Source organism: Leucopleurus acutus, assembly GCF_964270905.1.
Source record: "Leucopleurus acutus genome assembly, chromosome: 2".
Classification (NCBI taxonomy): domain Eukaryota; kingdom Metazoa; phylum Chordata; class Mammalia; order Artiodactyla; family Delphinidae; genus Leucopleurus; species Leucopleurus acutus.
In genome coordinates, this window is record NC_139143.1 from 46762034 (window position 1) to 46774198 (window position 12165).

Sequence of the window (12165 nt, forward strand, 5' to 3'; positions counted from 1 at the left end):
CCAGGACCCCAAAAGGCAGGCAGCCCGGCAGAGCAGAACAGATCCTGGATCTAACTGTGGGCTCTGGTCTGAGTTCTGCCATGGACATGCTGTGTTGGCCTGACCCTTCCTTTTCTCAGAGGGGGTTCTCTGTGCTCTGTGAGTAAATGTAAGTGCACACCACTCTGGCAGGTGGTACGACCCTAATTTTGATGCACTGTGAGGCCCCAACAGGAACAGCAGTCAGAATTGTAATAAATAAACCGTCAGGGTTGCAATGGAAGCATTAGCCCAGGCACAGTCTACTAATTTGCTCATGGTTATCAGACACGAGCTACTGCTATGGAAGTGAGGCTTCATACCTAGAGATGCTTCCTGAAAGGGACTGAAACAGGGAGTCGGAAGCCTGAGGCTAGGTGGCAGCTTTAAGTTCATCTATTCTGGTTTTCTGTCTGACGGTTCAGTCTCCTCTAAACACCCTTTTAACCCATGCTTGAACTCGTCTTGTGATGGGAAATTCACTGCCTTATTAGGATACTGCAGCTTGTTCCACATTTCCCTCTCCTCTGTCAAACTGTTGCTGCTATCAGGTGATGTTCAGACAACAAAAATGTCCACGTCACACATGCACACAGAAGATTTCCCATCTTTATTTTCCTTAAGGAACCGGGAATAATATGCACAGGACCGCTGCTGCTTATGTCTCCTCATAAGGATATCTTGGTTTACTGTGAGCTGGTAGCCGTGAGAGATTTCTTAAAAGGTGATCAGAATAATGGTGCTCTAGTTTGGCAGGTATCTTATTTCAGGAGCGAAGCCCCATTTCTATCTGTGGGTATTAATTTTATGTATTTACATATAGTAATGGATGTGTTAAATGATTACGTTTGAGCATCTGCTATCTGCAGCGTACTATGCTAAGTGCCAGAGCAGGCGGGGGCGTCGGTGCCTTCTGACAGCACATCAGTCACACGTTGATTTGTTACCCATCTGGGTTCTTGGACTCTTTAATCAATAGAAATTGATAAGAGGCCAGACGAGAAATTCAGGCAAGGCTTTATTGGGACTCCTGCTGCAGCATGAGGGGGCGAACACGAGTAACAGGTTCCCTTGCTCGCGCCTGAGGAGGAGCCAGCTGGTCCCTTAAATGGGGTCAGGGTTGGGGCGGACCGGTGGGTTGGGCTGGAGGAGTGGCTTGGGTGACCCCTTGTGGTGCTCTGTGAGTGTGTGTGGGGGAGGGGATGGTGCGCAGTGCCCTGCTTTTGCTCCATGCACCTCAGAAGTGGCCGTTGGGTTTTGGCCTTTTTGTATCTTGTTCATAATTTGCCCCAGCTGTGTGCATGCATGCATTTATTTTTAGTCCCTTATAGTTTCTTTGTATTCTGTTGCTCAAGGAGACCTTTGTCCAGGTACAAGCATTGCAGCAAAGAGTCCCGGGTCCCAGGTCCCAACCTGTCTCAGATTCACCCAATAGATACTTACTGAGAATCTACTTGGTGACTGCCTTTGGTTCTTGCCCTTAAGGAGTTTGCAGTTCACCGAGGGAGACAGTGTTTGATATCGATCGCACTGTATTGAATTATTATTGACTTTCCCACCTCTTTACTAGGCTCTGCTCTCCTTGAAGCGGGGGGGTTATGTGCCATGCATTACTGAATCCTCACCACCTGGCACATTGTAGGCACAAGGTAAATATTTGTTAAATGGGTCAGTAGCTAAATGCATGAAGGGAAAAACACAGACTTTGGCATCTGGTGCTCTGAGCTAGGTCTTGACTCAGCAATTTGCCAGCTAGGTGGCTGGGGATAAGGCCATGCAGCGTTATGAAACAGGGGCCTATTTTGCAGGGTGGTTGCGAGGATTAAAAGAAAGAATACACAGATTGCCTAGCAGTGCCTGGCATACAAATCTAAAAACAAAAATAGTATTCTCTTCCTACTGTAGCTCCCTTAAGGCACCTTTTCCATCTATCCAGGAAAACCAAGGAGAACATATTTCTAGAGTTCACTGGTTTGCTTGTGTGAGACCCCACCCCGCACCCTTTGGAAGGAGCCCAAATCAGCTTTTCCATTGTATAGAGGAAACCCAGGGTGTCACTTGAGGAAGATGAAGTTCTGGAGATGGATGGTGGTGATAGTTTTACAACAATGTGAATGTACTTAATGCCACTGAACTATACGCTTAAAAATGGATAAAATGGTAAATTTTATGTGAGGTATACTTCACCACAATAAATTAATACAACAAAAAAAAGAAAAAAATACTGCTATGACTTATAGCTCTCCCAACAGGTGGGCCATTTTTAAGTGTAACTAATCACCAGGCCATTCTCATTCCCTTAATCTGCATGTGGGTCACCAAGCATTATTGAGGCGGTAATTCCCTAAGAAGCCAAGACTTTGAGGCTGCTTGGTTTGAAATTGAGTGATAAGAGGCACTCACACCTATTTTGCAGGTTATGTTTCCCTTTATTTGCCCCACCCTGCATGAGTCTGTCAACAAGTCTTTTTGCCTCCACACAAAATCCTGTTGGAATCCGTCCCCGTCTCTCCTCTCTCGTTTCCAGTATTTCCACCTGGGGGCTGAGCCCCCATCATCTCTCACCTGGACTGCAATGGCTGTTTAAGTGGTCTCCCTGCCCTCCTCCGGCTTCTCTTACCATCCATTCTCTTCAGGACACCCAGAGTGTTCTTTTTAATATGCAAACCAAAGCATACCACAGCTCTACCGCTGGAAGAATGAAATTTAAATAAAGGAAAAAATACCACTCCTCTGTTCCTATCAATGTTAAATTAAAAGCCAAACTCCTTATCATGCATGCACAGTCCTTTCAGATCTGGTCCCTGCCCCCCGCTCCCAACCTCTGCCGTCCCCGTCTCCCCTCGCTCACCATTCTCCAGTCACGCGGGCCTTCTTTCTCCATCTCTCACCTGCCCCATTCCTTCCCAACCTGGGCCCTTTCTCTGGATGTCCTACTGCCTGGAACACTAGATCCTCTGATCTTTGCATAGCTGGCTCTTTCTGACCATACAGATCTCAACCCAAATGTCACCACCTCAGAGAGGCCTTCCCAGAGTGCCTGTACGGCCTGTCCCTCTGTGCTGTCACTGTGTGTGCATTCTCTGCCCTCTGACGTTATCTTCTGTATGTAAGTGCTTATTTGTTGTTCACCTCTTCCACCTAGAATGTGAGTGCCGTGAGAAGTAGGTGCCTTGTCATGTTACCCTCCACTGCATCCTCAGGGCTAGACCAATGCCTGGCCCATAGAAGGCCCAGATGGAATATCTATCGAATGAACGAATACCAGATGCATTAATGCCGTAAAGGAGTAAGACATGTTTACCTATGAAATAGTTCTGTTTTTGTCCTCTTGCATTTTTCCTGTCACGTTTTCTGATGCAAATCCCCATCCCACCCTCACCTCGACCATCTCCATTCTACTTGTTTCCAGGTAATTATTAACCCTTTATAGCAGGGGTCCCCAATCCCTGGGCCTCGGGCCAGTAGCAGCCCACGGCCTGTTAGGAGCCTGGCTGCACAGCAGGAGGTTGTGCAAAGCCTCGCCAGCCACTCCCCATCGCTCCCCATCGCTCGCATTACTGCCTGAACCGTTCTGCCCCCCCACCTGCCCCCCGGTGCGTGGGAAAATTGTCTTCCACGAAACTGGTCCTTGGTGCCAAAAAGGTCGGGGACCCCTTCTTTATACTGTTCTCTTGACAGCTTGCCTGTCACAAGGATGCTGAAAGTCCTCCGCTTGTCCCAGCCTCAAATTCCATCCGCCACCAGTCACACGTGTATGAGAGGAAACAGTCTGAAACACAACCTGTGTCACAGTCCCTCACTTCTGTACATTTAGACCCTGACTTTTAGGGCCGCCATAGCTACAGGTGAAGCTGGGTGTGCACTGGTGTGTATTGGTGTGCCAGTATGAGATGCTGGTCAGGAGCGGGGCAGGCAGGGTGAGGCTCCCCGTGACCCCAGCCCTCACCCCTGCACTCAGCTTCAAGGCTCTTTGTGGGACACTGATCCTCCGGCTCGCCTGCCTCTGCCCTGAGCTTGGTGCTCGCCCCTCAGAGTTCCAGCCCTGCTGCCGCCTTCTCCAGGGCTCAGGCCCTGCCCGTGCCCTGGATTAAATGGCCTCCCTTTCTGGGCTGCATTGTAAGACAACTTATGTCCTTCTTTTTACTTATTTATTTATTTTTGCGGCACACGGGCCTCTCACTGTTGTGGCCTCTCCCGTTGCGGAGCACAGGCTCTGGACGCGCAGGCTCAGCGGCCATGGCTCACGGGCCCAGCCGCTCCGCGGCATGTGGGATCTTCCCGGACCGGGGCACGAACCCGTGTCCCCTGGATCGGCAGGCGGACTCTCAACCACTGTGCCACCAGGGAAGCCCCATATGTCCTTCTTTTTAATGTGGCTTGCTTCTCCTGCTGAGTTATCAGGAATGGGGCTGCCATTAAAACAACTCTTAAAAACTGGAGGAAAGGAGACTACTATTTATTGAGTACACGTGGTGGACCAAGCGCTGTGCTAAGCCCCGTATCTCTATTTTCTCACTTAATTCTCATAACCTCCCTACGAGTAAGGGGTCTCCATTTTTCCCAGTGGGGAAGCTGGAGCCCAGAGAATCGACACAGCTTTCCAGAGCCTGGCCGACTCTAAGACCTGAGAAGGTAGGTGGCGCCTGCAGAGACCGTGGGCTTGCCCGGAACAGGGGGAAGCAGAGGTCAGGTGGAGGTGGAAAGGAGCGCTGATTTAAAATCAACAGCCATTTTCAATTAGTAATAATGAGGGGCAGTGAGAGCCTGTACTTTTAGTGGGAGGAGCACATAATTTGTGGCTTTCAGGGCTCAGTTTGACTCCCAGCTCTGTCCTCTCCTAGCTGTGAGCTCTGTGCCAGTTACTTAGCCTCTGCACTCTATTTCCTTCACCGATACATGGGGATGCCAGTACCTACCTCGCCGGCAACCAGGTACGTGTGTGAGTACTGAACAGAGCAGTTGCCACTTTCTAGGTGCTAAATGAATAACAATTTCTATGAATATTATTAGGTTTTTCATTATTGCTTCAGGGTCTTCTTCCCCTACCGCACCTCTACACTTGAGGGTCTCTGTGATTCCTTTCATGTCTGTTTCATCCTCTGATTCCTGTAACAGAGTCTGTTGCTGGTGTAATTGAAAAGACTGAAATCTTTGTTTTAATTCATACATACTTCTACCGCCCATATTGCTGTTCTGGCAAACGTACAATTGCTGTCTGTCATATGAAGGTTTTACTTGTGTAGCTGAGCAATGTAGCCTTGGTTTTGGTCGAGAGGAGGGATCATTTCTGTTTCTTTTTTTTTTTAAATCTGTGTTAAATATGAGTATAGGAATTGACCTTATCCAGGTCAATGTAAAATCAGCTGAAACAAATCAGCTACCCCTGCAGGTATATCTCCCTCTAGAGCTCTGCTCAGAGGCTTATGAGTAGATGGAATTTACCCACAATACCTTGACTTTGAGTTTCCCTGAATTATATAACTCTTTCAGGTAAGTGATATAATAAATGAGGTACCTCGTATTTTGGCTTTGTTTCTTTATTCTCACCTACCCTGTGTCTATAATCTATAAACAGATGCTTGAGCGCATGAAAGAATCTTGTCATTTAAAGATATCCCACAAAGAATCTTAATATCTGTAATCACCTGCTATATGTCGGGGACGGTGGGGTGCCAAGTAGGCTGAGATGTTCCAGGGAAGGGCTAGGGTGGACCTGGATGCTAGGGACAGTCAGGGCCTGCCTGGGCATTTGGACCCCACTCTAGGGGGAATTTCTGAGTCCACTGCTCACTGTCTGTAGAGACAGAAGTCCCTTGGGCTTGCCCCAGGCTGCTTGCTAACTGGAGAGGCCAGTCCAGTGGGTGGCACATAACCACCACCATCCAGGTGTTAGGAGTAGTGATTATACCTGGTGGGCGGCACCATCATGACTCGGGCCAGACCCAAAGGTGAGAGAAGGACACCGGCTAAGCGGGCAGAGGTTTAGGGGGAACAAGCGTGCTCATTAGGGCAACCAAGGCAGTCCCACTCATATGGACTGAGCCAGTCTGGTGGTGTCAGAGGGAGGCTGTCACTGAAGGGGTCCACTACCGCCCAGGGCTTTCTGGATGCTTGTGTGACGCCCAAGCACAATGCAGGCTCACCAGCGAGTGCATGGAACTGCCTTCTCCCTTCCCTGCTAGAGCGGATCCGGATATGGGGGGGTCGTTCTCTCCTGCGAAAAGCTCCAGGGACTATGGCCAGGAGGAGATGGAAGAACAGAGTTCATCTTCCCCCACCCCTCTTCTTCCCTCTGGCCAGTGTGGATTCATGCTTTTAAATCATAATTTCATTTATTTTTGAGTAAATGAACATCAGAGACAACTAGTGCTATAAAATGACTCCCCTTTTGGAAAAGTGGTGAAGTTCACTTTTCTGGCTTCTGTTTCGAGAGAGAGAGAGAGAGAGAGAGAGAGAGAGAGTTTAGGCTTGCTGAGATACTTTTGCTCTCATGAAGCAGTGGTTCTGCATCAGAATCATCTGGCGGGCTTGTTAAAGCTAATTACTGGGCCTCATCCCCGGGATTTCTGAATCAGTGTGTGAGGGTGGGGACTGAGAATTTGACCTGGGAATGCTGCTGTGGTTGCTCCAGGGGTCATGCTTCGAGAACCACTGTCATGGAGTAATCCATATATTCACCATGTTCCAAATGTGAATGATATATTTTTGGTCAAGTCCACCACTGTTGTGAATATCTTCTATTGATATGCTTGTCTTTGTCTCCCTTCAACAGGTATTTTGACGTTGGACTGCATGATTTCTTAGTTAGGTAAGCCAATCGTTTTTATTTTAGGTATCATTGGAATAGCGTGTCTATTATGGAATACTGAGATGAAAATAAAATCCTTGTGAGATATCTTGATAAATAATGGCAACCATATATTTGACAAGAAAATACCACTAGCTCTGTTTTTTGTGCCTCCCAGAATCACACAAGAATATTCTTTTTAAACAATCAAAGGAATTTATTTTTAAAGGGGTTTGTATCTGAAATGATAGTTACCCAACTATTGGGCTACTGGAAAGACAAATAGAATAGTGAAGAGGGGACTTTCCTGGTGGCTCAGTGGTTAAGAGTCCGCCTGACAATGCAGGGGACATGGGTTCGATCCCTAGTCCAGGAAGATCCCACATGCCGCGGGTAGCCCCTGCTCGCCGCAACTAGAGAAAGCCCGTGCGCAGCAATGAAGACCCAACGCTGCCAAAAATAAATAATAAAGTAAATAAATAAATTTATAAAAAAAAGAAAAGTGAAGAGAGCCAGCTTGCATTCATACATTAAACAACCCTCTTGACCAATTTTCCCTCCGTTGAATTTAAGCTTTTTAAACTGAATCTACTACTTGTTTCACAATCATGAAGATACAGTCTTGTTCATCATTGAAAGAGATCACAGACGGCAGTTTATATCCTAGTATACTGGTGATTTTTACCAGCGTTGGCTTATGGGGCATATTAATTCCAAATAGCTATTAAATCAAACAGAGGTTAAATGGAAATATACCAGAAGATTAACAGTGTTGGTAATAATATGCACAATATTTTTCCTGTTATAAACTTTATTGTACTTTTTAGATTTTTTATTATATTGAGCATGTATTCATTATTCTAATAATGGTGGAAAGTGGTCATTAAAAATACCTATCAAAAATATATGTGGGGAGCAATAATGGTTGCTGAGGGACTATAAGCTAAGATCACAAGGAAACCAGAAATCATGTGGAGTGATTTACTTTCTGCAAATATGTAGCTCTAAATGCTAATTAATTCTGAGTCCACTAATAAACAGTATTGTAAATCACATGTGATTTCTGGGTAGATGTTATAGTAGTTCAGTCCTCCACAATGCATGGCCATCTCCCTGTGGTTAAGATGCTGTCTGAGGGGACATGTACATCTTTGGCATCACCTTGATCCTAAACCAGCAGCATTTCCTCTGTGACAGATTGCATATGGCGGTGTTCCGAGCAAAGCCATACATACCTTGTCCTTTCTCTAGGTCTTTATGCAAGGCTGTGCTTGGAAATCTCCTTGGCCTACCCCAGACCCAAGGAATCTGGATTATCCTGGCTTTCTCCAGGATATGACACACACAAGGCGGTGTGTAAACAGTTACCCTTGACACATCAAGGGTAAATGTATTTTAGTTAGGAGGGTTAAAGGGCCAGTGGTCATGGGAAAGGCAGGCATGAGAATTCTATACCTAAACCGATAAGAAAAACTGTCTGGGTGTACTTCAGGGAGTTGTTTGGATTTTTTGAGTTAATGTCTTTGGTACTTTGTATTACTCCTGTGCTACTGTTCACATAATTACTGTGGTAGCTGCAAGTTTGTACTTTTCTTACTTTCTCTAGTAACTTTCTTGAGGGCAGGGAACACGCCTCAATCACCTTTCCATAATTAAACTGTATGGAATCAACCTTCAGCAAACATTTGTGTATGGGAATGTAAATTGATACAGCCACTATGGAAAACAGTATGGAGGTTCCTTAAAAAAAAAAAAACAAACTACCATACGACCCAGCAATCCCACTATTGGGCATATACCCAGAGAAAACCATAATTCAAAAAGAGTCATGTACCACAATGTTCATTGCAGCTCTATTTACAATAGCCAGGACATGGAAGCAACCTAAGTGTCCATCAACAGATGAATGGATAAAGAAGATGTGGCACATATATACAATGGAATATTACTCAGCCATAAAAAGGAACGAAATTGAGTTATTTGTAGTGAGGTGGATGGACCTAGAGTCTGTCATACAGAGTGGAGTAAATCAGAAAGAGAAAAAGAAATACTGTATACTAACACATATATATGGAATCTAAAAAAAAAAAAAAGGTCATGAAGAACCTAGGGGCAGGATGGGAATAAAGACACAGACCTACTAGAGAATGGACTTGAGGACACGGGGAGGGGGAAGGGTAAGCTGGGAGAAAGTGAGAGAGTGGCATGGACATATATACACTACCAAATGTAAAATAGATAGTTAGTGGGAAGCAGCCGCATAGCAGAGGGAGATCAGCTCGGTGCTTTGTGACCACCTGGAGGGGTGGGATAGGGAGTGTGGGAGGGAGATGCAAGAGGGAGGAGATATGGGAATATATGTATATGTATAGCTGACTCACTTTGTTATAAAGCAGAAAGTAACACACCATTGAAAAGCAATTATACTCCAATAAAGATGTTAAAAAACACAAAAAAAACCAACCAAACAAAGAAAAAAACAAACATTTGTGTAGAAGTGACTGAATGAGTAAATGAATGAAATGAGGCAGAAAGGACACAGAGGGTGAGGATTAAGAAGAAGCTGTTCATTTATTCAACAGATAGTTATTAAGCCTGCCATGTGCCACTTCCTTGGTTACATCTGGGAATACCACGGTGAGGAAAATAGACATTTGATTTACAGCTTTCCCTGAGCTCATCTCTTGCCAGCCTTGTGGTTTGAGCAACTTGAAGTGAGGAGGGTGGTCTGCCTCTGGGACCCCTCCTCCCTGTCCTTCTTCTGGGCTCCAACCGTGTTTCCTATGTTGGGTGCGGAGGAGGCAGAGGGAAGGGTTTAAGTGCCTCTAATGTAACTGGAACAGATGCTGGGACGCCCTGGCCCTGGCAGGAGGCCCTTATGGGTGCGTGCTAGTAAGATGCTCAACTAGTCACCTTAATCGGTTGTTCTGTGAACCAAGCAGAGCTGGGACTTCTTTCTGCCCTGCTATCTTCCTGCAGTTTTCCTTTCTTTTACTCTGGTAGGGGCAGGACAAATCAACGTGCCCACTGTTATCCACTGTGGGAGTAAAAGTCTCCCCTTCTTGCAGGCATGCCCAGTCTCTGGATGAAGTCTCTTCATCCCCTCCCCCAACATACAGCAGCACTCCCCATTAAGCCAGGAACCTAGGGGCTCGAAGGAGTCTCTTCCTCGGTCCTCTTACCAGCTTGGGGATAGGGTGGGGCCGGGCGTGGAGTAGGGAGGTGGTTGGGGGAGCAGTCAGTTGTCCATCTCTTAGTAATCCCAGGATGGGGTGCAAACCCCTTTGTTTGCAGCTGTCCTTAGAAAATGGGTCCTTTCTGCTCCCAGTTTGGGAGGTCACACCTGGTGGGGACTGAGCCCTGTTGATCTTCGGGCACCTTAGTGGGAACTGTTTCATCTGCATGTCGACCCCAGAAGCCAGCGGGGTTGAAGAAGGGTGTGGGCACAATGAAAGTGGGAGGTGAGGGAATGGCAGCCACAGCTCCTTTAAGAAGTTAAGCTGTGATAGGGAGGAAAGAAAGGCATGGCAGCTGGTGGAGAAGGTGGTTTGAGTGGGGATTTTTTTTTTTCTTTTTAATTGGAGGAGCTCTTGTATTTAGCCACCAGAAGGTCTTAAGTGCCCTTTAGACTTAGAGAAAGTGTTTTCAGTTGGGTGGAGAGAAGCAGCACACGATTGCCGGGGGAACGGAGAAACAAAGCAGTGAATGGTGACTTAGTGACTCCAGTGGGCAATGGCACTTTCCTGGAAGTATACCGCTGGAGAGCACCTTAGAGGTTGGAAGAATGTGGGGTCGTACTTGTGGGACCCTTCTTGTTCTGTGATGGCCGGGAGAAGAAAATATATTTCCCTTTGTAAAAGAGGAGATGTTGGAGAAATTGGCATCGTTTTTTTTTTTTTTTTTTTTTAGTTAACTGCATTTATTGGCTCCAGTGAACTCTTAGCATGTACTCTGGGTTGTCCCGCTGTATTGAATGCTTAGCGTTTGGAAGGAAAGAAGCTGCAGCATGCCTGAAATTAATCAGCTGCATCTTTTACGTTGATGGAAGCAATGCCGACTTCTCTGGAATGACATCAGTTTCCACAAAGGCAAGAGCCCTATCTGTGATCTCAGCCTGGGCAACTGCAGGGAGGGACATGTTTCCTTTTAAGTTGTTGGAGTGCTTCACTGAGCTATGGGGCCGGAAGGCGCTGTCACGTTTAATGAAATGTCAGCATTTTTGATATTGGCGTTTTATGATGACTGTGGGAAAACTCAGTGTGCTCGGTCCTTCTGCATCTTACAGAAACCAAAGGGAAGACTTTCAGGAAACAGTAATCACAACTCACTTAAGAAATAGCCTCAGAAGAATATTGGCTGGAATTCTTAATGTGATGTTACAAAAGAAAAAGGAAAAAAGTGACCAATCTAGGAAAAGAGATTACAGAAGAAACCAGCTCTTTGATTTTAGATAACAGGATGGCTTGTTTAAATTTAGCTTAGTTAAGTTTTGGCAAGAAAGTAGAATTGACTAGTGATGTTCGGTTTGATTCTTGCTGACTGAGGCATATTTCATTTTACCCAGAATTGTAGCCAGCCCTACCCCTTTTATGAAAGGTATCCTCTAATTGCTTTGTACCTACCTCCCTGCCCTCTTCTAAGTTCCTCAGGTTGGGGAATCGGTTTAAGTAATACAGGATGCTCTCGTGACTTTTCAGAGAAAACCTGGAGACATCCCTCTTACATATTGTCTGAAAGATAAAACTTGTCAGTGTTTTTCTTTTTTTTTTTTAAACAATTGCTCCTACGCTTATGCATGTAAAAAACAGTGAAGTATTCACCTGTGTTTTCGTCTTACTTTCTGTATTGTTTATATTTAGCTATTTAATCCATTTCAAATACATATTTCAAATAAGAATCTAACTTAAAAAAAAATAGCAGGAATTCCTTGGTGGTCCAGTGGTTAAGTCTCGGTGCTTTCACTGCCGTGGGCCTGGTTTCAATCCGTGGTTGGGGAACTAAGGTCCCACAAGCCTCATGGCGCTGCCAAAAAAAAAAAAGCAATTTATTCAATAAAGGTCATCACTTTCCCTTTTTATTCTAAAGTCCATGTGTGAGTGCATCAGAGTCATTACTTTTGTCCTTGGGAGACTGTTTTGATATCCTGTCAGGACCAGAAGTGCAGTGTGGCGGTGATGCCATGGGTACTTCTTAGGCAAACAGAAAAAGGCAGTGAGCCTCAGGCATGGCCCTAAAGCTGTTTGAGAAGCTCTCTGGAGTTAATACACTCATCAGAAGATAAATTCCTTTGCATAAGCAAACAGATTCTGCCTAGAGAATGTTCAGTATAGTGCAGATTCAATCCTGTACAAATGCTA

The 12165-nt window shown here is 45.7% G+C and overlaps 1 protein-coding gene across 3 annotated transcripts in view; it reads left to right on the plus strand.

Moving 5' to 3' along the window:
• The window catches only part of HHAT (hedgehog acyltransferase), a gene marked incomplete at both ends in the record, with an annotated part of 350098 nt that overhangs the window by 181255 nt on the left and 156678 nt on the right, over positions 1–12165 (plus strand). For all 3 annotated transcript variants that reach the window (XM_082832662.1, XM_082832660.1, XM_082832661.1), the window contains one exon: positions 6794–6829. In XM_082832662.1, coding sequence (XP_082688788.1) covers positions 6794–6829 — 36 coding nt within the window. The remainder of the gene's footprint in view (positions 1–6793; positions 6830–12165) is intronic.